The 25,008-nt window shown below is 43.5% G+C and overlaps 5 protein-coding genes across 10 annotated transcripts in view; 4 read left to right on the forward strand and 1 right to left on the reverse strand.

Annotated features, from left to right (window-relative positions):
• The first annotated feature begins 7 nt into the window (after positions 1-7).
• Positions 8-8,467, forward strand: arfgap3 (ADP-ribosylation factor GTPase activating protein 3). Of its 2 annotated transcripts, XR_005709202.1 has the most exons (17): positions 8-183; positions 869-987; positions 1,606-1,678; positions 1,811-1,942; positions 2,076-2,156; positions 2,271-2,367; positions 2,489-2,548; positions 2,660-2,706; positions 2,840-2,991; positions 3,251-3,382; positions 3,481-3,606; positions 3,724-3,876; positions 4,484-4,610; positions 5,425-5,512; positions 5,687-5,811; positions 5,912-6,410; positions 6,595-8,467. XR_005709202.1 is itself a non-coding variant. In XM_040149669.1 (16 exons), the coding sequence occupies exons 1-16, from the start codon at positions 115-117 to the stop codon at positions 5,927-5,929; spliced, it is 1,599 nt and encodes a 532-aa protein (XP_040005603.1). In that variant the 5' UTR covers positions 8-114; the 3' UTR covers positions 5,930-8,467. The 2 variants fall into 2 exon arrangements, 1 of the variants encoding a protein (XP_040005603.1); XM_040149669.1 differs by having other exon boundaries at positions 5,912-8,467.
• A 1,006-nt stretch (positions 8,468-9,473) lies between these two features.
• Positions 9,474-12,754, forward strand: LOC120803813 (inhibitor of nuclear factor kappa-B kinase-interacting protein-like; the record flags this gene model as incomplete). Its single annotated transcript, XM_040152751.1, has 3 exons — positions 9,474-9,520; positions 9,628-9,745; positions 10,993-12,754. Coding segments are annotated over 3 exons (1,077 nt in total), but the record flags the coding sequence as incomplete, so codon positions are not given.
• On the forward strand, positions 12,742-14,465 carry LOC120803819 (inhibitor of nuclear factor kappa-B kinase-interacting protein-like). The gene is made up of 3 exons (XM_040152765.1): positions 12,742-12,747; positions 12,831-13,052; positions 13,899-14,465. Exons 1-3 carry the CDS (start codon positions 12,742-12,744, stop codon positions 14,463-14,465), a joined length of 795 nt encoding a protein of 264 aa, XP_040008699.1.
• Positions 14,466-16,150: 1,685 nt separating this feature from the next.
• ckap4 (cytoskeleton associated protein 4) lies at positions 16,151-19,997 on the reverse strand. The gene is made up of 2 exons (XM_040141154.1): positions 19,504-19,997; positions 16,151-17,717 (listed from the first exon to the last, which is right to left on the reverse strand). The coding sequence occupies exons 1-2, from the start codon at positions 19,819-19,821 to the stop codon at positions 16,500-16,502; spliced, it is 1,536 nt and encodes a 511-aa protein (XP_039997088.1). The 5' UTR covers positions 19,822-19,997; the 3' UTR covers positions 16,151-16,499.
• A 1,935-nt stretch (positions 19,998-21,932) lies between these two features.
• Positions 21,933-25,008, forward strand: part of uhrf1bp1l (UHRF1 binding protein 1-like) — a 33,944-nt gene continuing 30,868 nt past the window's right edge. For all 5 annotated transcript variants that reach the window (XM_040143973.1, XM_040143981.1, XM_040143988.1 and 2 more), the window contains exon 1: positions 21,933-22,393. In XM_040143973.1, the coding sequence (XP_039999907.1) occupies positions 22,350-22,393 (44 nt within the window). In that variant the 5' untranslated portion in view covers positions 21,933-22,349. The remainder of the gene's footprint in view (positions 22,394-25,008) is intronic.

The following is a 25,008-nucleotide window of genomic DNA, read 5'->3' on the forward strand; positions in this document are numbered from 1 at the left end:
ACCATGATGTTCTCCCACTGACGTGTCGCACTCGCTTGTTGAGGAAAACCACAGCGCTGTCTTTCATGCTAACGCTACTTCTGTGTCCAGCAGGTATTACCCACCGGCAGAACGATGTCAGAGCCCAGCAAACAGGACATTTCTTCAATCTTTAAGCGACTGCGCGCCATTCCCACGAATAAGGTGAGGGTTTTGCCAACGGCCGACGGTCTGCCTCTCCTCAAGGGAGTCAGCTGAACTGAATACCTGACACGTCGCACTTTGAGAAACGCCGAGGCTAGCTTCAGCCTGCCCGCTTAAATGAACAACTATCCGATAAACGTCCTGTTGAGAACGGGTCGGGTTGATCGAAGCTGTCAGTTGTGCCCCGCTAACACTTTTGCTGGAGTTATAAGCTGTGAGAAAACTTGAGAACTGTAACCTGACGCAACATTAGCCGAGTGATTGACAGCCCAGCTAGCTACATTTTGAGAGTTGACATTAGCCTTTTTTTTTTTTTTTTTTTTTTTTCTGCTTTAAGCTTCATTAAGGTCTTTGGTCCAGTAGTAAAAATGTAAGACAACAGTGCAGACACCCCGAATGATAATCACAAAGGAATTGTGCCTACTGCTGTACGAGTAACAGTTCATTTCCTTGCGAAATCGAACCCAGCTCACTAACAGCTGTTTGAATCAGCAGCTAACTTCTGGTCGCTACGGTCACACAGTTGTCGTTGTGAACACCCTTCACATAGTCTGCTTCCACGTCTCTCTTTATTGATTTTTTTTTTTTAAACTCGTGGTCTTGAATTAGGAGTGAGTTAGAAACCTAGACATTAAAATGCCAGTTTCCGTGTTTAAATGTGTCCTCTTTGCCGTCTCTCCCCTAGGCTTGCTTCGACTGTGCAGCTAAAAACCCCAGCTGGGCCAGCATCACCTATGGTGTATTCCTATGTATAGACTGTTCGGGGACTCACAGGTCTCTGGGAGTGCACCTGAGCTTTATCAGGTAAGTCGGGACTTATTAATAAAGCGCAAAAAACAAAACTTCACAATAAAAACACCAAATAGCAATCATGCAGAATAGAAACAAACACTTTTTTTCTTTTTTTTTTCTGAGAAATTTAAAATGTAGGTGGATTATCTAGTAGCGAGAGGTAAACTCTTCCAAAGGTTAGGGGCAAACAAAACAAAAGTGCAGTCTTTCTTCATCTTAGTCCGAACTCAGTGAACATCTAGCAGAGACTTAGCCCGACCTGAGTGAATACTACTGTGGGGGAGCCTCACAGGAGTAATGTGCTTTGTCTTTCACAAAAGATGGGCTACGGCATTTGGAACCATCTGCAAACGAACTGCATCATTTTGGCTGAAGCATTAATGTAATGAATGACAATAATGTAGTTATGAAGACACAAAACCAGGTTTGATTTCTCAGCACTTTTCAAAAGACAGCGTTTGTCTGATATTTTAATGTTTCTCAATCGGAAAAAACGTGACTGTGCTTCCTGTGTCTCCCAATGTGAATAGAAATAGATATGAATAGAAAAGAGTGAAATGGAACCTGAGTTGTAGTTTGTCCCTGTCAAATCACTAATTCTTCAAACCCTAACCAAGTTATGTTACACAGGTCTACTGAGCTGGATTTTAATTGGTCTTGGTTCCAGCTGAGATGTATGCAAGTGGGAGGCAATGCCACTGCGGTGAGTACTTGAGGGCAAAATATCAGCACATTTGTCAACAGACTGTAATCCCGGCATTACCGGACACGCTCATGATTTAACTTGATGACTCCTGTTTGCTTTTTTGTGTGCGCGTTGGCCGTCCTGCGGCAGATTGCTTATTTCAGTCAACATGGGTGCACATCCAGTGCTGCCAATACCAAGTACAACAGCCGAGCTGCTCAGCTGTACAGAGAGAAGATAAAGAATTTAGCCACGCAGGCCACCAGACGCCATGGCACTGAGGTAAAAAAAAAAAAGATAAAGGAGTGAAAGAAAGCTGGAGCTGTGATAAAATTGATTTAAAAAAACAAAAACAAACAAAAAACGTATCTGAGTGCACAGATAGTTAAATCAGTTTTACTGTCCTTCTCCACAGTTGTGGCTTGAAAGTCAGGTTCCTCTCTCTCCAACGTCACCAGAGGACAAACAGGTGGATTTCTTCAGTCTGCTTTCACAGGTAAAAGCGGTGTGGTTGCCTTGACTAGGTGTCATTTTTTTAAAAAAATTTTTTATCCACATATCCGCTCGTTGGATTAGTCACTTCGCCACGTGTGTTCTGTTTAACGCCCAGGACGTTCCTGAAAATTTGAACATGGCCAAAATGAGTCTCAGCTCCTCCACATCAGAGAGGTGCTCAATGACCCCAGAAAAAGAAGAAGACAAAAACGGTAAGCACTGTTTCTCCTGAACAACGTAACAAAAAGAAAGATCTCAAACTGCCAGTAGTTGTACTTATCCCAGCGCCATTTACGTGGTTCCTCACATATACAGTACATTGAACCTTTTCAGGTAATCTGGAGGAGGGTCCAAGCGTGGAAATGCTGAGTGTTTCTCCCAAAGCAAATCCAGGTTGGTTTATGTTCTTCAAATTTAGGCTTCTCCCATTTACTTAAGGGTCTTATTTTTGTATCTTAATTATTGTGTAGGAGATGTAACTTTACTTCCTTTCAATCTTTCCAGAGCCGTCCTCTTTTCTCAAGAAGAAGCCAGCCGCTGCCAAGAAAACAGTATGTGCAAAGAAATATTTTGAAAGTAGACTCATTGTATTACTGCACATTTGTGATTTGACAGAACTTCTGAATACAGATGTACGCGGACTGTGCGTTCAGAGTCTGTTCTAAAAATGCGTCCGCTTTGCAGTTGGCCTCTAAGAAGGGTGGTCTGGGCGCTCAGAAGGTTAGCAGCCAAAGTTTTTCAGAGCTGGAGAAGAAGGCTCAGGCTGCCGACAAGCTGAGAGAGAGAGAAGAGAGCGGTGCGAGTGCCAAGAAGAATATTCATCCTGAGGAATCTATGTGCGTGTCTTGACTTTATTTTTTTTGTGTGTTTTTACCCTCCTATGTGGTCACTTTTCTGTGGATATCCATTTATCTAATAGAGTGAGAGTATTTTTTGCACCCTCCATTAAAGCAGCAAAACCCTAGTCATTATATGACCCAGCAGATACTTTTGGATCTCCTGTTTTTTGTTTTGTTTTGTTTTTAACTGCTGCACTACCCTTCTCTTTTTTTTTCTTTTCATTTTTAAACTCATCTGCCTTCTTCCTCCTCTTAGCGCTCCATCCCTACGACTGGCCTATAAAGATCTTGAGCAGCAGCGAAAAATAGGGGAGCAGAATCTGAAGGGATTAGAGGGGAATAAGAAGGAGCAAGCTGAGAGACTGGGCATGGGTTTAGGCATCAGGAGGTATGGTGATGAAGAGACAAATACTTGTGATCCTGTAACTGACTAAAGACTCTTCTTCTAGCTCATATGATCGCTCTGTATCTGCTTTTTCTCTGTAGTGGTGTGTCTCACTCTGTGACATCGGACATGCACATCATTCAGCAGGAGAATCCACTGGGAGCAAAGACCAACAAAGGACGGCGGTTCACTGAGGAAGATGACGATGACGGGTCCTTCAGTTCTAGGTCAGATGAGGACAGAAGATCTGCCTGTTCTCAAGCTGTTGATGATGACAGCTCAACTTCATATGTTGATTTATTTTTTTTTTGCCAGACATTAATCTGAACTCGTTCTTTCTGTAGGACCCTGTCCCGGTTTGAGGATCAAACAGAACCGTCTGATAACTTCTCTTCACGGTGGGGAGATGGAGGCGATGGAAGAGGCTGGATAAAGGAGAGCAAGAAACCAGAGCCAGACTTCTACTTGTCATCCACTATATCTTCACTTGACGACAGGTAGGAGACAGTGCGTTATGTACTTCTGTAAATCCAACTGATCTTACTTTAACTGAGCTCTCCCTTGACTTGACACCACCAAGACTTCTGCATAGCCTACTGTTGCTGCCTGATACACTAGAGACTCAAGGTTTTTGCACTGTTACATTCACCACCAGGCAATTTTAAGTTATCATTGATCCACTTTCCTTGGAATCCTACTGTCATCACGTGATCATTTTTGTCATTTTTTGGGTTTTGTTTTCTAAATTCTGTGGTCTATTGATTCAGAGCAAATTTTAAATAAAAACTAACAAAAAAGGCTTTGATTTAAGTGTTATAATGTGGCAGGAAGAAAAACATGTTTGCTTTTGAGATACCACATGTCAAGTTAATTGCAGGTTTGTTATTGAATTATGGCTGAAATAAAGAATAGACGTAATGAAATGTTTAGCGCATACTGTATCTCCCTCGTGTATGTAGTGTATGTTAAAGGGTAAACTTGAGGACTGATGAGAGACTTTTTTTAATGTGATCGAGGTGTGTTTTGAGAATATTGGTTAATGTCTAAATTGTTCAGATTATAATGTCATTATCGCTTCAAGCTATGATCATTATCTGTTATTAGGCCCGCAGCCCGGAGGAAACCAGAAGCAGTACCAGTGTCAGACACGGGAGAAGCTCGGAAAAAGTTTGGAGATGATGTCAAAGCAATCTCCTCTGACATGTACTTTGGAAAACAAGACAATTCTGAGGTACAACCTTTCAGCATATTATGTATACAGTATATTGTGTTGTGCAAGATTAGAGTGGACTTGCATACTGCATGTTTTTTTTTTTTTTTTGGTCAGCATATCATTAGTACTCTAATTTTTTTGACATACACTAATCACGGATTGAGCCAATGCTAAGATTGATTTTTGAAAAGTACTCTAGACTGTCGGCAGTTGTTAATGTCAGAGGTCTTCACCCGTCCAAAATGTTGGACCGGGTCAAAATGAGTAGCAGTGTAATAACAATAATAATAATAATAATAATGTCCCGAATCATTGAAACTACTTTTTACAAAAAATAATTTCTTTATATGAATGAAAAACTAATGCCTCAATGACTTATTGAAAGTTATATTTTCAGCTTCATAACACATTCTGTAGACAACTGCTGTAAAAAAAAAAAAAAAAAAAAGATATGTAAAAGAGATTCAAAATATCTTTGAATCAGTCATTTAATAGCATACATTTTTCACATAGGCGATTGGTTCCCTAAAATATATTATTCCGCTGTGTGTACGACATACCACTTGAACAGAACTGGTATCCATTCATATCCAATCAGGTATCATATATATTGACATAAAGACCCAAGACCTGTGGCAGTAAGACGAGACCCGACCCAATTAGACCGAGTATAACTTTAATGCTCGGCTCTTAGTTTCTTCGTTCCTCAGAACCGAGTGAACCCTGTGAAGACCTCTGGTTGGCATTATGAGCATGAGCTAAGCTTGAATGTTGCCAGAAAGAAACTACTGTTGGAAACATTTAAAACATTGTCTCTATTTCTGTTCTTTAGTACGAGGCCAAAACAAGACTGGAAAGATTTGCCGGGAGTGCCTCTATAAGTTCGGCAGACCTGTTTGATGATCCAAAGAAACAGACTGGTAAGAGACCACTGCACCATCACTTACTTCACAAAAAACAGCTTAGACTATGATTGATTTACCATTTAAATGTACGTTATTTATAAATAGAAATGCATGTATGTGTAATTACCTAAAGGAAAAAATATATTAATCCGTGTTCATGGATGTTTTGTCTTCGTCTTGTGTGAACAGCGAGTTCGTACCGCCTGAGCAGCGTGCTTCCCAACGCTCCTGACATGTCGCAGCTAAGGCTGGGAGTGCGCTCAGTCGCAGGAAAACTCTCTGTCATGGCCAGCGGCGTAGTTAGCTCGATTCAGGTCGGTCAGAAATGCGGCGCTTGAATCGAGATCATATGAACATCTTGTCTGACAAACACAAATTCAAGTTCTAAAGATGTGTATCATTTTCTTTTTCCAGGATCACTACAGTTCCTGAGTCATGGTGTGTCTCCTCCTGGTGTCAGTGTCTGTAGTCGTCCTCTGATTACCAGAGTTAGTTCCCTCTCTACCCATTTCGTTACCTTGGGAGAAAGGGAAAAAGATCAGTCAGTGCCCTGAGCAAATCTGCTCTGTGACGCATCGAAGTTTACCCCCCAATTTATCCTGTATACAGCTACATCTAGTTTTTTATTAGGTAATGTATATACAACAGTTGTTAAAATCAAGATGACTGAAGAACAATACTTGTTCCTCTGCAGGCATCTTGAAGGGAGATCTCTGTGTGTAATACAAACGTGAAGAATATTTAGTTTCGCAGTATATTATTTAGTTTTGCTTTGCAGTCCTGAGGTTAAAATAATTAGGAAGAACGTATGTAGCAGTCTGAGAAGGTTTCTGTTGTTATGAAGGAGGGATTCGCTCTTTGTTTCCTTTTTAGTTAATGAGGTCAAAACCTAAGCAGCAGAGACAATTCAGTTGTAAGTACTTAATTGGTTAAAACACACACTCACTCATCACATGCACTTTGTAGTGTCATCTTGTATGTTTTTCTTTTTTTTTCTTTTTTTTTTTTTCTTTTTAAAAAAAAAGTCTTGCACATTCCCACAGGTTTGAAAGTGTCCTTTCCGTCCCCAAAGTGCACTTATGTTTGCTCTTCCACAGACAGGACCAAAAGCTGATAACGAGGCCTTGGGGGACCAGATTTATATTTCTTAATTGAATATAATATCAGTTATGTAAATGGATATTGGTCTAATTAGTACATAAGCTTCATTATCCTGCAAGTAGCTACGTTTTTTTTCTTGTCGTTTGTGTAGGTCATGCATCTGTAGTACAAAAAGAGAAGATGACATGGAGCCTAAGCAGCTACAAAAGCTATTAAAACTATGAAAGGAATAGTTTGATGGTTGGGGGAACGCGCTCATTTGCTTTTTTGCCGAAAATTAGATAAGAAGATCGATACCGCTCTTGTATGTGTGCGTTTAGAGGTGAGCATTAGAGGGGTTGGTAGTGGGAGTTAGTTACCTTTTGACAGAGCCAGGCTATCTGTTTTCCCCTCGTGTCTCCAATCTTTATGCAAAGTTATGCTAAGTGACTGCTGGCTCTAGCTCCATGTTTAACGGACAGATACGAGAGTGGTATCAATCTTCTCGTCTGACTCTCGGCAAGAAAACAAACAAGTCTATTTTCCAAAATGTCGAACGATTCTTTTTGGGAAAAAACCACAAAAAAAAAAACCAAAAAAAAAAAAAACACTCAAAACAAAGTCTTTTTTTTCCTTTTTCAATCCAGTTGTTTTTAATTAGACACTTTAAAGAATTTGTAATCAAGAATAAGGTCAACAATGTAATATAAATAGATTTATTGAATTTGGAGTTTTACTTTCGATGATGTTTGGTTTGAATTTTGTTAAAAACTGTGTTTAGACATCTGTGGTGAATTCCTAGGTTTTCCCCTTCGGTATATTATTTAATGGCTCACACTTAGAGTCTTGAAGGACTCATTTTTGTAGCTTTCTCGCCCAAATGTAGAGCAGCACATGTCCACTTAAAATAATGAATGTAAACAAACCCTTTAAAGCCTTCAAATCTTTTTTTTTGTTTTTTGTTTTGTTTTGTTGCTGCAACATATTGCCAAGGTCCATGTGATATATTTAATTACGTCAGATATAACAGAGGCAGTGATGAGCCACAAATAGAACAACAGGCGGTGATACAGTGTGATTTTTGGATTTGACATTTAAAAGCAATAGAAAAGCAGCTCGATATCCGTCTATGGCTTTGGTCTTGCAAAACTACAGCTTGTGCTTTAGCATTTATCTAAAGTTTGCTTATGGGTTAAGGGACTAGTGTTTTTGAAGTCCAGATTGGGAACGGGATTATTACATTACTGAGCAATTTCTGTACTGTTTATGTTTCTCAGGAGTTTGATTTGACGTGTTAAATATGAAACTATTAAAGAGTTATACATCCCACAAAGACCAAATATTTGTTAACTCCATCACTTTATGCCTTACTCCAAAGATCTAAATCACACGTCCTGAAATTGCAATATTGTGGCGTCATCTAGTTACCTTTTTGCACATAATTTGTTAGAAAATGCACGTGGCAGCTTTTGCTTGAATGTACTGTATTGCAGTGGAACCTTTGCCTCTAAATCGACGATGCGTCCGCGTTAAATTTACGTTTTGTTGATCTTTGTAAGATTGTTTGTGTCTTCTGCTGTGATGAATGTTGATAAATGTTACATAAGAGTAGCAGCTTGTGTAATTTTGCATGGCCCTCGTAGTTATGAGAACAGAACCCTACACATCCTGAATACAAGATAGCAAACGGTCGCTGTGGACCATTCATTCAAATGATAATGGGATTACAGAACTGCTTAATAATAACTGTATAGTAGGCTCGGAACTGCTGCATACAGTGTTGTACAGGGCTTTGAATATCCGTTTATAGAAAGCTATTGATAATCAAATTTTGACAAGTTTTGACACTCAAAATGTAAGATTTTTTGGAAACATGCTGAATAAATGACTTGTGCCTAAACTCCTCTGCCTCTTGATTATTTGTCTAAATATCAAGCCTGCGCTGCACAGAAATAACTTTTCGTCCTCTGTCACTGTATAATATTTCAGTTATTTTCCTTTAGTGTATGAAATGCCGGAAAATGGTGAAAAAACGCCCATCACAATTTCCAAGTTTCAAGTTTTAATGATTCCAAAACCCAAAAATATACAATTTACAATTGTATACAATGTAAGAAAAGCAGCAAATCTTCACACTTGAGAAGCTAAAACCACAGAAAGTATGAGATGTTCCTGCGAGATTTAAATAAATAATGAATATACAATCAAAACTCTTTTGCAAATTAATTTTCTGTCCACCTACTAATCAATGAATCGATTAATTGTTATGGCTGTACTTCCAGACATCATCACGGTAAATTCAGGACAAGTGCTGGCAGCCGCCTACGTGGCTGGCTGAGGCGTTTGGGGTGCTCCCTTGCGCTGTCGGAACTATGACGATCACAACTGGAGCTCGATTGAACGCGTTGAATTTAAAATGAATAAATACGACTGAAAATCGTACCTTTGCCTGAGACCGCTTCGTCGCTTAAGGTGGAAGATAAAACATTCGTTCGGTGGCTGTTCGTGTTACAGTTACACTCGTGGTGTGTCTAAATAAGCTACTCCAGCTGTTAGTCTGCGCATTTACGAGCTTTCAAAGGGCACTTGAAGGCTTCATTTTTTCCAGGGACCAGGGTAAGCAGGCACGTTAGCAGCGTTTAAACCCAGACGTAAATGAAACTTTTTCACTTTAGCATCCTACATTATGAACTTATCTGTAAAACAAGTGTCTAATTTTACTCTAAATTATAACAAATAGCTGTTAGACGGTTTTTTTTTCTTCTTGTTTCCCCCCCGCTCGGCCTGTTGAATTCCTTCACAGTAAAAGACCCAAACAGTGCACGCCAGTGTGCTAAAATGCCTACGGAGGTAAAGCAGAGGAGGAAGACTCAGGCCCAGAAGCAAAGGCTGCCAAAGTCTGATTTGCTTATTGTCGCTTGCGGCGTGCGGAGCCCTGAGTTGGTATGTAAACAGTTTAGTGCTCATCTTAGAAATGGCCATTTTTGTAGTGCGTATCTCTCCTTTAAAGTGTTTCTCTCTCTCTCTCTCTCTCTCTCTCTCGGTTTCAGGGTGGTGCTGCAACAGAACGAGCGGTTCTCCCAAATCGAGGAGAAGTACAAATCTCTACACGGGAAGACTTCGGGTCTGTTCGACATGGAGGAAGAAGTTCTCAGAGTTTCTAGAAAGGTACGTCGGATTCACAGCGGGAGCGGGCCTTGAACTGCACTTAAGGGGGGGGGGTTTAAAGGGTCAATTCATCCAAATTACAAACAAAACAAATAAAACATACTTTCTTTCTCACCCCCTTGTGGGAGCCATGCAGACAAATTTGGTTTTATATGCCCAGGTTTGGAGGCAGAAGTCTCCACCTGAACACAATGAAGATGAATGGAATTTCAATTGTGGGGCTTACGGTATTATAAAAATAAATGAAAGTTTTCACAGCAACTACTTTCTACAGAAGAAATGGTCCCTATATGAACTTTGAATTAACTGTTGGTTCTGTGGATTATTCAGCGTAACAAGGGACACGCTTTCTGGGAAGAGATGTTGCTTTTGACTTTTAAAATGCCGGTTTTTGGTTCTTTGTGAAATCTCAGACACAGATGTTTTCAAACCTGGTCAAATCAAACCCAAACTATCTGCACGGCTAAATACGACTTTCATGTAATTTGGGTGACATGATGAAGTTTGTGTAACAACATAAGAGTCTTTACTTTGTTTTAATTTTTGACTATAAAGTTAGAATTACAAGTTCACAGTTACACTCGGAAAGTTATAATCACTTTTAATATGGTTTCGTGAGAAGGGAACGAGTGCAGTGAGTAAATTACCTGCTCCCAACCTGGGGGTTGAAACCCCCCCATTGGGTCACTAGAGAAATCTGAGAGGTCATCAGATGATTCACGAGGTTAGGGAAGAACAAAAAACTACGGATACTGTATTTGTTGCCGAACAAAATTTATTTCTTTAGTTGAGTTTTTCTGTATATTTCGTTTTCTTGTGTAATTCTGCATAGTTTTACCTATTTAGTCCCAAAAAAAAAAAAGATTCAGATTGAATAATCTGGGTGGGGAAAAAACCAACCCTCACCGCTCATAAACATATGCATGACGTTGGGGTTCGCAGGCAGACACTCGTTGTAAGGGGTCGCAAGTGTAAGCGGTTGGGAACCACTGCCTTACAATGTATGTACACACATTTGGCATGCCTACATTTTGTTGAAAATGTAAGGAAAACTACTTTAATCTGAGCACAAATTGTTTTTACTTGCATCCTTCTTTATTCGTATTTGTTCACTCTTTCAATACATTATTCTATCTTTTACAGTCCCTTTCTGTGTGCATGAGCTTTGCTGTATGTAATATATATAAATACTGAGGACCATAGAGCTTCCACACAAACAGCCCTCCTGTTTTGTGTTGCGGCCGCAGCTTGCCGCCTCTGAGGATGACCTACGGCAGGCGCTCTCCACCGTCTCCTTGGCAACAGGACTCCAGCAGGACATCTCCACCCTCCACGCCGCCGTCATGGCGATGCAGGCCGACGAGAGCTCCGCCTCCCGTGACCTGCAGATGGTCAACGCCCACTTCCTCAATGTGACGGAGACGTGGCAGGAGCGTCTGGCGGCCATCACCTCCGACCTGGCTGCCCTCAAGGCCGAGTCACGGGAAGCTCACGCCGGAGCCACCGACCGGGTGAACGAGGCAGAGCGGAGGGCCCGGTCGCTGGCAGAGAAGCTGGAGGAGCTTGAGGACAGCACGAAGAGGAACGCCCGAGCTCTGGAGCGCGCAGAGGAGGACGACACCAAACGAGCGCAGGATCAGCTGGACTGGAACACCAAGCAGATCCACAAGCTGGAGGAGCAATACAACAGCCTGACCAAGAGGGAGACTGAACTCAGCTCCCAGCTCCGGGAGCACATTCCCAGGGCACAGGAGTGTGAAGAGTACCTGCCGCAGGTGGAGGAGGCGGTGCGCGGCATCCTGAGGCTCGGCGGGGATCTGAGCGGGGCGGAGAAGAGGCTGGAGGAGTTGACATTGCAGGTGTTTGGGACTGAGGACAGCATGCTGAAAGCGCTGAACGAAATCCTCGACATGAGACAGGAGCTGGACACCATGCAGGCTCAAAACAGCATCCTGAAGATGAAGAATGAGCTGTCTGTGGTTAAAGAGGCGGTCCGTGAACTCACCATGGTGTTAAGGGAAAATAGGGGTGACAGCCAAAAGGACCCAGACACTCTGGAAGAAGGAGAAGGATGGAAAGAGGAAGAGGAGGAGGAGGAGTGGGAAAAAGATGACCAGGATGAAGCAAATCAACCTCTTCATGATGGACTCACTGAATGATGTCATTGTTTTTATTTCGCTAGGGAAAAGGAGCGGCCCTGTTTTACTGTTTGTTGTAAAAGGCTTTTAAAGTTCAGTATTAATTTTTTGTAAAATGTGCAGCTCAGTTTATTTTCAGAAAATTGTGACTGTCATTGTGTCAAAGTAACCTAATTTCAACATGAATTCAGGCATACGTGCACTGATATACACAGGTACAATCAGAAATATGTTTTAGTGGTTTGGTTCATGCAGAATGACGCATTTAGGTTTCCACAGCACTGATACAACACATTACGATATCTTTGACAGTCTTTCTGGATGTAACTATATTGGCGGTGAAACAATCAGTTGATTGACAGAAAAATAACTTAAAAAAATAACTTAATTAATCGTTTCAATAACTTTCTAAGCACAATTGCCAAATATTTACTATTTCCAGGTATTGATTTGTGGATTAGCTGTTTCCCTTTGTCTTATTTGATAGTAACTGAATATTTTTAGGGGTTTGAAATGTTTGACTGTTCAGGGAAAAACAAGCAACTTGATCACATTATTATCTCGTGCGTTTGGAAATTTTGATGAGAATGTGTCTTAGTTTTTTACATTAGATTTGGAGCAGAAATAGATTTTGTAGATGTATAATAAATCTTTATATTTATGTTGACTGTTACATTTCCATCTGATTTTAGTTTCACCTGTTTAAAGAGTGGCAGTTTTTCATCACTTGGCTTATTTAATAAAACCACATTTTTTGTGTAAGGGTCTTATTTGTGCAAATTTGTTCTCTTAACTGTGATTTTACTTTGATTTTGATTCTTCTCCTTACTACATAAAAAGGAAAACATCCCTGAGATAATGTCAGTGAATAATGATAATGTACAATCGCTTTAAATAACTTCCACCTCCTCCATCTATCCCTCCGTGTACCGCATGTCCTGTTTCAGTGTGAGAGTGTCCAGCTGATGCTGGAGGGTCTCGAGGGCCAGCGGGGGACTTTGCAGCCGAAGCTGGAGGGTTTGGAGCAAGACGTCGGCCGGCTGAAGGAGTGGGCCCTCGGGCTGACGGAGAAACGAGCGCAGCTGCAGACCAGCCTGAGCGCACTGAGAGACGCTGTGGGACAGATTGAGGAACGCACCTCGGCCATCACTAAGGACGTTGGCAACAAGGTACGTTGGATTTTTGTTGCTGGTATGGAACTTTTAAAAAATGTTTTAGTGAAAAAGAGAGGAGAGTCACTGGAAAAACGATTGGTGTAGTTCTTTTGTCTTTTTTTTCCAGTGCCACCTGTGATTCCAGATGTGGGAACAAAACAGGAGCAAAAAAATTACAGCTGCAGCTAACAAACAGTTTCCATCATCAATTAATCGGTTATTTTTCTTGATTAATAGTTTTGTCCAGAAGAGGTTGGAAAATTGTTGAAAAATGCCTGTTAGAATTTCTTAGCGTCCAAGGGGACATCTTCACATGATCCAAAGATATTTAGTTTACTATCACAAAACACACAGAAAAGCTTCAAATCCTTACATTTGAGAAGCAGCAACCAGCAAGCACTTGTACTGAAATGGTCAAGATAGTTGCCGATTAATTTTCTGTTGACTGTCTAATCATTGTAGTTTGACTAAAAATGTAACTTTTCAAAAGCTTGATGTGTTTTGTATTCCTGGCACAAATACATCAGATGCGAAAACTGTACTTCCAAGTAGTAGTGACGAATAAATGAGGAATTTGAGCTTTCTCGTCTTTCTGAACATCATTAACTGTTTGCTGCTGCTCAGGAGAATGATATTTAAATTACTACCTTTAGGGAGTGTGGAAGAGACCCCACTTAATGTCAGGATTTAATCAGCACTAATATATTAAATCCAGGGGGATTCATTTAGCAGGGATAAAAAACACTTTTTTTCCGTAAACACACTTTGATACAGAGAGAAATTTAAAAAAAATAGAAACTTTTGCTTGATGCTGTTTCAAATGGGTTTCTCAGTCTCTGCATTCCTGTATTCCCCCTCTAGGTGGCGTCAGTGAGGACAGATGTGCGCAGAATGGGCGGCCTGCAGTCGGAGCTGGAGCCTTTGCTCACTCAGGTCGAGGAGCTGGAAGGCAAGACCACTCAGGTGGAGCGCAGCATGGTCAAACGCATCGGGGATTTGCTGGCCAGCAGCGTCGACCGAGTCTCCAATCTCCGGGCTGCGTCCGAACGCAACGCGCAGGCCATAGAGCAGCTCCGCAGGCGCATCCCTGAACTCATCGCTGCTGACAATCGGATCTCTGAGCATTTGAGGGAGCTAGAGAGCGGCAGAGCTCGCCTGATAAGAACAGTAACCTTTGCCAGTGACCTTAAACCAAAGGTGGCTTCTCTTAAGAGGGACTTTGGGGCGTTTGAGCCTCAGCTGGCAGATCTGACCCTGCGGATAGGAAGACTCGCAGAAGATCTGACCAAAAGAGAGCAGGAGATTGCCGAGCTTAGACAGACACTAACCAATCTAACTGCAGTGGGGGGAGATTTAAATGTTACAACTAAACAGGTTAGTGAAATAGCTGATATATCTGATATTGTAGAGATGCACCAGGCAACATGAGCCACACTCTCACAACCTCATATAAGTGGAGACTGATTTGGTCGCTTTTTTCGGCTTTCGCTCAGTATTACATTCGGTCAACTGTCCTACTGCTGTTTAGAGGTTTACTGAAATAAACATGAAACTTTGTTTACCAAACTCTGACATAATCTAGCCCTTTAGGAAACATGGTTGTGAACAATCCGGTAGCGATTCTGTCAACATTTCTTAAAGCTACCACATGTTTGCTTGTGTCTGGGTGACCTTGTGACAAAGATTGTTTCCTTTGTTGGCTCTGCTCAGCTATATTACCATTACAAGTGTGTTGCTTTACTGGTGTGAACTGATCCTAACAACACATTTTAATCAGATTGCACAGAATATTATTTATTTTCATGGGTTTTGTTTGAGTTTTACATTTGTGTAGGAAACAGTTGTGTAGTAAAATTGGGATTTAGGGGCTCTGTTAATGTGGAGGAATTGTAGAAAAATTGAATATTTTGGCATTGCCATAGTCATTTTTGAAGGTATTCAGTAGGGGCATGAAATAATGGCTGAAAGGAATGGTTCGGCATTTTGGGAAAAATTTTTATCGGCTTTCTTGCCCAAAGTTATAGATACCACTCAAAGGTTTGTACAGTAAAGATGAAGCTATAGCGAGCAGACTGGAAAAAGAGGGAAACAGCTATCGCTGTTACTGGGTTATAGCTACAGTTACTGGTCCTGGCCAAGAGAAAGTCTTTATGATTTATGCTAAGCTAATTGGCTGGTGGCTTCAGCTTCACATTTAGCATACAGGCTTGACAGTGGCGTCAATCTTCTCGTGTTGACCTCGGCAAGAAAGCAAATAAGCATAAGGCTCAACACAGTAATTCTAGTTGCCTCTGACTTGAATCTCCACGAGTTCTTGTTGTAACATCCCAATTTTCTCTTTGGGTACATTTAAACCACATGACACGTAATGGTTTTCACCCTGGACAAAAGCTCCTCGAAATTCCAGTTTGTTACAAGAACTATTTACCGTGAGTATTTTCCTCGCCTCTGCTGGGACCTCTACATTGCTTTAAGAGTTCATTAGCTTCCAAACACCCTCGAGCAAAAACAGATAACTTTGAAGTGCTCTGCGGAGGCGGCCATAAAACCGCAGCCTCAGCTGTTGCTCAAGGAAGCACATTACTGCAGAACACCTGGAAGAGAGTCAGAACGAAACATCCACGGAGGAAACACTATCTGTCATTTGTCCCCTAGTGTTTGCAGATTAAAGAGCCCGGCACATGGCATTCAGTCATTATAAGGTGGATAATCACCTGCTTGACTCCAAATGTGTATAATGTCTTGCCACAGATTAGAGATAATGTGGTGCTGCTTAATAAATTGAGTTTTCATCAGTGAAATCGGAATTATTTGCTTTCTTAGAAAAATATGTCTTGAATGATTGAATTCCTGTATGGCTTTTAAAGATGATTTTTTTTTCCAGGTATATCGCGCCTATCATTAGGTGTACATTTTCGTTCCCACCCACACAATCAACATATCACCCGTGATGGGTGGGAACGGTAAAGGCAGCTAAACCCAAAGCAACAAATCATAGTTTTACCGAGAAGTTCACACCAAGAAATAATATCTCAGCGCTTTGGGTCAACAAGAGGTTTTTATTCTTGTAAAAAAAAAAACAAAAAAAAAAACAACAACATGTATTGAGTAAACAAAGGAGTGCTCAACAAGAGCTTATAATGGCATTTGGAGTTTCAAAAAAACAGCCTCGGCATTGGAAATTTAAAGTCTAACAGAACAATTAAAAACATCAGAAAATAAAACTACAGTGCAGAATGGGTGTGGCTTTGAATTCACAGATCAGCAGTCCAGCTCTGGCCCTCTCTCCTCACCTAACCCAATTTTCCTCGCTTTTCTACTAGTGTGTGTGTGCATCATCAAGATTTGAGTAATAATTATTCATAAAATTAGAAGTTGGTTATGGTCACCCGTTTGGATTCATTACTGTCCCTGTTGTTGGATGATTTGGAATCCCGATGTCACATTGCTAGCTGAAGGTCCCTACTCGTCCATCTTGCCAGGAGCTCTGGATAAGCCGGCGAGTGTATCTGTGGTCTCCTGCAGAGCTTGCTGAAGAGCAGAAATAGCCCGATCGTGGCCTTCGAGCTTGGCTTCTTTGTCTTCCAACCCAGCCACCAAGCTCTCCAGCTGCTCGTGCTTCATGTGGCTGCCGCTGCTGCTGCTGTCCTCCAGCGCAGCGAGCCTCCCCTCCAGGTCCTCAAACTGCCGGGCCAGATTGGAGTCCTTCGAAGCTAGCTCGTTCTGGGCACCATCCAGAGTGGCCATGTTGGACTGGAGCGCCTCCAGGCTGCTTTTCAGTGCCTCCAGCTCCAGCTCCAAGCCGGTTTGGGCTTTTTCCACAGCCTGCCCCTGTGCAGCCAGAGTGCTTTCATGGGTGTCATACTTTGCAAGTAGCGATTCCACTTTGGAGGTAATTTCTGACATTGATGCAGAGAATAAATCTCCACTCTCCTCTGATGCTTTAACTCTAGCTTCAAGATCATCAGACCTTTTCTGGGCCTGGGCAGCTGCTGCATCCACCTGCCTCTCCACATTACGAACAGCATCAGTGGCCTGCTCCACTCCGCTCTCCACTGTTAGTGTTTTGTCATTCAGAGCCTGAACTCCAGCCTCTGCTTCAGATAGTGACTGCCGCAGATTCCCAACGGTCTCTTGCACCATCGACCTCACTGTTTCAACTTCTTCAGACAGCGAGGCTACCTCCCGGTTGCGAGTCTGGAGCTCTTCCCTCACAGCACTTATCTGCTCCGCGAGTGAATTACCTGTAGAATCAGCCGCCTGTTTGGCAGTTTTGATTTCGGCTACAGCGTCGACAATGGCAGAGAGCTCCTGCTTGATGAGCGCAGGGTCTTCCATGTCACCCAGACGGGCTTTGAGATCAGCCAGCTGGCGCTGCGCCTCGCCCTGAGCTTCGGTGAACTCTGCCATGTTGGCTCTGATGGACTGACTCACTTCAGCCAGGCGTTCCTCCACAGTCCTCTCCAGAGAAGAGAAGTCCCTCTCACGAGCCTCCTTTACCTCATTGATGCCCTCTGAGAGGTCCCTGAGTAGATCGTTCTGGAGGTTCTGAAGGGCCTCCTCCACCCTCCTTGTCTCCACTTCTCCCCTCTTCATCCGGCTGATGGCCCCCTCCAGCTCCACCCGTGTGATGCCCAGCGACGACTCCAGTCCGTCCACGACACTCCTCAGAGACTCCACCTGTGCAACGAGACAGGAGAACATACAGCATTAGTGCGCATGTCCATCCACTTTAACACCTATACAGCACTTTATCAAACACTTGGGTTACTGTTCATAGGATGAGACAAAAAGCGCTTTTTTCAGTTTTGTGATGTGCACTTTCAGAATACCCACTGGGTTTTTATTTAGCTAGGAGAGTCCCTAGTCCCTGTAGGAGAGTTTTCTCAACCCAAAGGAATCAGAAAAAATAAAAAATTACCATATTTGGAGATACATGGTTTTTACTGGACAGCTACAAAATTTTACCCATCTCATTTTATTTTATTATCATGCTATGGTCATTTTAGAGTTCGTAACAAAAGTCCAACCAAACTTCGACTGTGTAGTTTGACAAAATATTTTATAACTCGAGTAAGTGGACCCCCTTACTCGCCTTTTCCTGGGCTTTCAGTGGCATCTTACAGTCTTCATCAGCAAATTGAGTTGTCCCCAGTTGTAATGGTGTTGGCTCAGTCTACTGAGATACATCCATTTGCCGATGAAGACCACGCAACTTGGTTAAAAGCTCTGGAAAATACTAGCAAGTGGAGCATGAGTTAAGATTATATTGTTAAGCAACTATTCCTAAGGTCAAAAATAAATGTGTGTGCTCATCTCAGTTTTTGTTATTTGCCTTTGAATTTTCAAATATTATATTTAGTGGGGATGTTAATGTGGTTTTTTTTGCATATTAAAAATGTAGGTTTTGCATATTCGGTTAATGTAATATTTGAAAGTTTAGGGGTAAAATACAACATGTACATGAGTGTCCAGGTTCATTTTTGGCCTTAGTCAACTAAATAGTGAATTTAGTTAGTGTTTTCTGTATTTGAAAAGACTACTGTTGTACCACTGTGGAGAACAAAAACCTTTTGAGTTGTGCCTGTGCAGGATTGTGCGTAATGGAAATGAATCTGCTTGATAAGTAAATGTAACACATAGTATTCAAAGGTTTTAAATTCATACAGGCAAGGAAATAGATGAAAAAAATGTGTTGTTTTTTTTTAATGTGGCTGAACACATCGGTTAATATTCACGATGCATGTCAGGTTTACTATTATAAGAACTACCTCAGAAGTGAGAAGTAAACGAGCAGAGACAACTTGTCGCACCTTCGCATTTGCGCAGGTAGAGTCGAGTCATGGCCTCACCGGAGTCCGGGAGTAAAAGAGGGGGGGGGCTCAGAATGAATGGAGGAGGAGGAGGAGGAGAGAGGCGCCCAGCGGGTGCTTCTAACGGGCACGTAATAACACTGGACGGGGAAATTCGCCAGTCCCTCTCGGTCCCGTGAGACAGATAGGTTATCGGCCGAGTCGCGCACTTCACGAGCAGGGAGGGTGTCCCCCTCCCCCCCCTGCTTGAAACCGACGTGACCGACCGGCGTCAACTAATTCCGTTTTCGGCCCCATTCGCAGCTCGACAATCGGTAACAGTTTACAATCTGCTGTCCCCAAACAAACGGGGAATGCTGTAGAGATGATCCGGGTTTTTTTTTCTTCCAACAACTATGAAAATAGGCGTTGCAGAGGTAGGTAACCATATCCATCACCCAACCCAACCCAACCCCCCCCAGCTGTACATAAAGTACAAGTACATGCACAGTTGTGTGATTGCATACGAAGTTATGTCTAACAACAGAAATCAGTGCCATGCACCTCCCGTCTAGTTTCTATTTCATTTGGAGAGTCCTGAAGGTGGCCCGGGGACGCTAAAACGGGATTCGGCGTCCGTGCCCATTGATTGTTCCGCATCACTTTCCACCTACCTGTTGAACGACGCGCTCCATTTTGCTGCCCAGCTCTGCGCTCTGCTGCGCGCTCTCCTCGTGCTTGGCGCCGGTCTGCCGGATTTCTTCCACCGCCCGCTGTAGGTAAAAGGCAGCGAAGCCCGCGGCGCCTACTAAGGCCACATAGAACACTGTGGTCACAACAAGTCCGAGGCAGCTCCGAGACCGGGGCCCCTGGGGCCCGGAGCCACTCACCCCATTACTCGCACTCTTCTGGCTTTTCTTCGACGCGTCGTCTTGGCTGGACGCCGCGCTCTTCTCGCCGGAGCTGGTCTTATTTCGGTTTCTCGCGGTCATTGTCAGTAGCGGATCGCTGAGATATGGGTCTGTCTGTCTCTCTCACTCTGTGTGTGTGCGTGTGTGTTTGTGTGTGCGTGCGTGTGTGTGTGTGTGTGTGTGTATGAGAGTACGATGTGAGCGCCGCTGGGTTTTTTTTGCAGTCGTGGATGGAGAGTGCTTCCAGCCCAGGCCCACTAACGGGACCAGCAGCGTATCAGTGAGCGCGTCGTGTCTTTCCACGGGGCTTTTTGCGTTGAGGTATGCGGATGGGGGCTGTCCCATGATCAACTCCCTGCATAGGTCCAGTGTAATGACATAGGACACCAGGAAACACCGAATGATATCCACTGCTCCAACACATTGGTGATTCTATTCTTTTTTTTTATTTTTTATTTTTAAACCAGAAACCAAATCATCCATAATCATTTCATTATCCACCTTATGACAAGCGTGAAGTTTATGCGGAAGCTTCATCCGGTGCATAAGCAGGGATGGTTCCCCCAATAGTGTTGTTTTTTTTTTTTTTTGGCAACTTCAGCGAGTTTTCGAAGTGTTCCCCGGGGTTCATATCACAAGAAGCATGAGATTAATCTCGCAATTCACGTAACTTGAAGCGAGAAAAAGATGTCACCACGATCTAGTGAAAGGGGGGGAAAAGATGCACCGTCCTGGGACAAAACGTTGTCCCAGAGGTCTGTCAATTGCCCTTTTATTGACATAAAATCATCTCATATACAGTTGCTGCTGCCGTGGCACACGTCCACGGAGGCCGCCGCGACTCCCCAACACCCCGGACTGACGCAAAAACTTTCGGCGGGCGGTTCAACCGCGAGGCAGGGGCGGCGCGGGGGAGGGGCTCGCTCCTCCTTTCATACGTGGCAGCAGCGGGCTGCTGTTACATCCCACGAACGCGAGTCCCCGCACGAGGGATGCGGCGGGGCACCGCCGGCTCAAGAAGCCCAGCAGCTCGCGTGGCCGCGGGCAGAGACAGACGGTCCAAAGTCCGCGTCGGACTGCGATTCCCTCCGTCGTAAAGGTGAATGAGTCATGTGTTATGACCCTAAACGTCTGTTTGCAAGGGAGGGAGCAAGACAGTATATCCATGAAAAAAAATCACGACTATTGCAATAATATTCCCCATTAATGTTACTTTATGGTTCTCGGCAGCATTGGCCTTACCCTCCTTTACGTGTCATGACCGGTTGTATTGTTTTGCAACATCTGTGCAGGCCGACATCCCCGTGCGCATTTTTACTCTCGACATCTGCCCCCCCTTTTCTGGGTTGACTATGCCCGGGCCAAGTCCCTCCGGCTCATGCCACCAGAAAACGGCGAAAGAAGCAGTGCGTGTTTGCGTCCTCGGCTCGAACACTAGGTGTCACTGAGAGGGCGTTTTATGGTGAGGTCAGACCCCCCCCCCCCCCGTAGCCAAGACCACGATGCAGTAAATAAATGTAAAACGGTTGTAGTTGTGACAGTTGTTAATAGTAGAGTTACCATTGTTACCGGCTATTGTGCTCTTAGAATCCCCCTTGAGATCAACCCCTGCTGAGTGTGAAGGTATTAAAAAAAAAAAAAAAAAAAAAAAAAACTTTATTCACAAAACCATGTTTACCCCTGGAAAATATCAACAAGAGATTTTTTGCTCGAGGTAGTCCATGCATAATAACAATAAAAAAAAAAAACCCCAATAAAAAATACAGACTTAATTCTAAATAATTACAAATCGAATTAGTCACACGAGACTTTAGTTTCCTCAGCTTCGGCGTTCATGCAGTATTTCAATGTGTCCAGGTAAAAGTTAAGGTAAAACATGAAGACAGTCGAGTTGGGTTTGATGTTTTTTGTTTTTTGCAAATTTGCTGGAGTTTATACGGAATAAGGTTAGTAACACACATTAATTGGCGGACGTTTAAATACCAGAGAATGCAGAATTCACTTTGGGTTGAGTATCTAGTTTTCTATGAAAACGTCAAATCAAGTCAGTTCGTTAAGGTCATACCAACAGGTTTGACAAACGAAAGCTTTTTTTTTATCGGTAATAACTATGTTTTTTCCGAGTACACCAGCATTCAAATGATTCCAGCATCCGTTAATACGAATACCTATCTTAAGCCCCCGCTGCCATCTTCGAGTGAGGGGGTTTTCCTGGCAGACAGCGAACGCAGCATGACGCCCCTCCTGGACGCCGTGACAACAGACGCTGGTCTCGCAACGCGTCGTCCAGGTGTTCGGTGTGTGGTATTGCGGAGATCCGGGCGGTTTTGGAGCTTTACATCTGCATGAAATGGCCTAACGCGATGTGCTTTGTCTCCGAGCCCGGCTGTGACTCGGACGTCTGAAATGTCGCCTCGCCGCTCCCCGCTGCCTCGTTCGTCTCCCGGAGAATGAAGCGGGAGCACCGTTAAAAAATGAAGACCGACACGGGCATCAGAATTTGAGCTGAGTGTTTATACCTCGAGTGACAACTGCTAGCGTGTGGGCAAGACAGCTAGCCTGACGTCTCAGAAACCCGGCGGCGGCTCGCGTATCGGATTTGCGAGGCCATGGCCGGGCTCATCAAGAAGCAGATCCTCAAGCATCTGTCCAGGTCAGTGCTGAGGAGTGGTTAGCGTTAACAGACAGGCAGCGGAGAGAAAAGGGCGACGGAGGGATTCCGCTCGCTAGCTAACCCTCAACAGAATGATACTTTAACTTTTCAAGCGAAAAACAAGTGTATTTTTCGCTGGGGGTGGGTGAAAACGTTTCGTCCTCGGGGCTGGCGAGTTAGCCCGCCAACCTGGTGTCTGTCAGCCCCGTCAGTCGCGTTTGCAGTGGATATAACCCTCACTGACCTGAGACGTAGCTACTCCGCTAACCCGCTAGCATCGGGGTAAGCTAGCGTCACTGAACGGTAAATCCCTCGACACTTGCTTTGGCAGGTTGAACCAGTCGAGTGGTTGAGTCAGGTTGTTGTAAACGTTAATCCCAGCCTGCCCATAAAGGCAAAGGCCTAGGGTTAGGGTTAGGGTTAGATAATAATCAAATCCTTTGCAGTATAAATCACGTAGCAGTTAGATAACTAGACCCTAATATGACAGCAGTAATACGATGAACTGGGGAATCGGGGAAGGGTTTGCACAGGCTTGCGCAAGGGCGATTCATCGGGGTGCAGGATTGTTAAACTTGCTTAGCCGGGCTTTTTCGTCACAATCCACGTGAACCCTGAACACCCTGAACACCCTGACACCACAAGATCGTGTAGACCGGGGCGGTTACTCTACCGCCGTCATAATTCAACACATCCGACATCATTTTATGTCACTGTCACGCACTCTTTTATGCCCCTAGAGATAAATGAAGGTAATATGGGTTCAGGATCTGTTTAATGGCACTACCACTTGCTGTGTCAGGCTATACATGGACACACACACACACACACACACACACACACACACACACACACACACTGTGTGTGTGTGTGTGTATATGCATATGTATATGTATATATATATATACATATAAGCACACACACACATTTTAATGTACTGCATTCAGCTCTGTCGGCTTTACATGCATTATTTAGTCTTTTCCACTGCCCCTCAAGGGACTTTGAATGGACCGCCTCCTTGTTTTGTTCCAGGGGGAGAGCCTGAAACATGCAGCACCATTTGCCTCCCATGTATTAAATTGCTAATAGCCTATAACAGAGCACATTTACACCTTGAACTGTGTCCAAAGAGTAGAGTCTATTTGTTTATAATGATGGTGGCACTTTGGTAAACACGAAGGTGGACCAAGTTTACATGTACATGCAATTTGCAGGGCACAGTCTTTGAAAAGCTCTTCAGTATGCAGGTGGACTGGTTTGTGCTCTTGACAGGAAAGAGCACTAAGGTCATTATGCTTGGTAACAAGAGTCTTTTGTGTTGACTGAATTGTGACTTAATTGTCAGTCACTGGTTAATACCTTTTATTGTTTTTTGGTATTGTGTTGTCCGTCTTACTCATTACACAGTACCACAGCCAAGATTTGCATTGACTGCAGCACAGAGCCTATGGGTGGCATGTCCTTCATTGTCCTAGTTCTCTTAAGTTGTGTGTGTTGAGGCAACGTATAAGCGTTTCGGAACATGACTCTGCAAGGCCTGGGCAGCATTAGCATCAACACTGACAAGAAATGACTAGAGGAGTAGTGATGTCATCTGTCTTTGGGCCTGCCATCTGATCTGCTTTGTTCTGGCCTGATTGGTCTGGCACCGAGTTGAAGCTGACGGTTGTCCAATCCTGCGCCATTTGGTGTAGTGATGTCATGGTAAAAGTGCTTTGTGTCAGAAGCAGCGTCACCTTATATACTCTGTATGAGTACAGCTACAGTAGACTACGGTTATTATGTATGTCTAAATGATACTGGCTAGATTTTGTGTGCTCAGTTGCGGCATCATGCTGCTTCATCGGGATCAGCCAGGAATAGATTGTACTTCTCGCTAGCTTATACATACACACTGTAGGTGTGCTTACACAGCTACAGGCTATGTTGTGGGTGTCAACATGTCAGCTCAGCCTCCATGCTTAACTGTTGCATAGGACACACCGTCTGTCTGATACTGTCTGTGACCAGGACGAGCTTGTCTCACCGAGGTGGCACCACATCTTTACGGTTCACTGACTCAGAAGTCGGCAGTGGCTGTTCCTCCTCTGGCCAAGACAAGTGCACCGAGGCATGCATGACATATTCATCTAGACCGGCACTCAGTAGAGTGCATACCTCCGCTTAGGCAAAAAATGCCCTATCTTGCAATGTTAAGGAAAGTGAGGAAGGAATTCGTGGGTCCACCCCTTTGACTGGATCAACACCAAGATTTAATGGGTTCCTCCCTGGCCCAAGACCCGTCCCTCCACCAAGTTTGGTGCAGATAAACACAGCAATACGCAAACAAACAGACACAACCTCCTTGGCGGCGATAACTAGAAGAGACGGCCTTTTTGTACAGTGTGAGCTCTTAGAATAAACCTTGTGTGTGCAAGGATGAGTTTGTGAATAGTATGTGTCCTGGCCGAATTGTTGGCATGCATATGTCCTGTGTTTTTCTAATGTGAGAGTGTTTTGTTGAAGTGTGTTAAAAGCGGGTCGAGCTTAGGCAGCCCCTGGGGGTGGGTTGACGACAAGGTGTGTGTGTGTGTGTGTGTGTGTGTGTGTGTGTCTGCATTACACACAAGTTTAGA

Source organism: Xiphias gladius, chromosome 2 (genome assembly GCF_016859285.1).
Source record: "Xiphias gladius isolate SHS-SW01 ecotype Sanya breed wild chromosome 2, ASM1685928v1, whole genome shotgun sequence".
Taxonomy (NCBI): Eukaryota; Metazoa; Chordata; class Actinopteri; order Istiophoriformes; family Xiphiidae; genus Xiphias; species Xiphias gladius.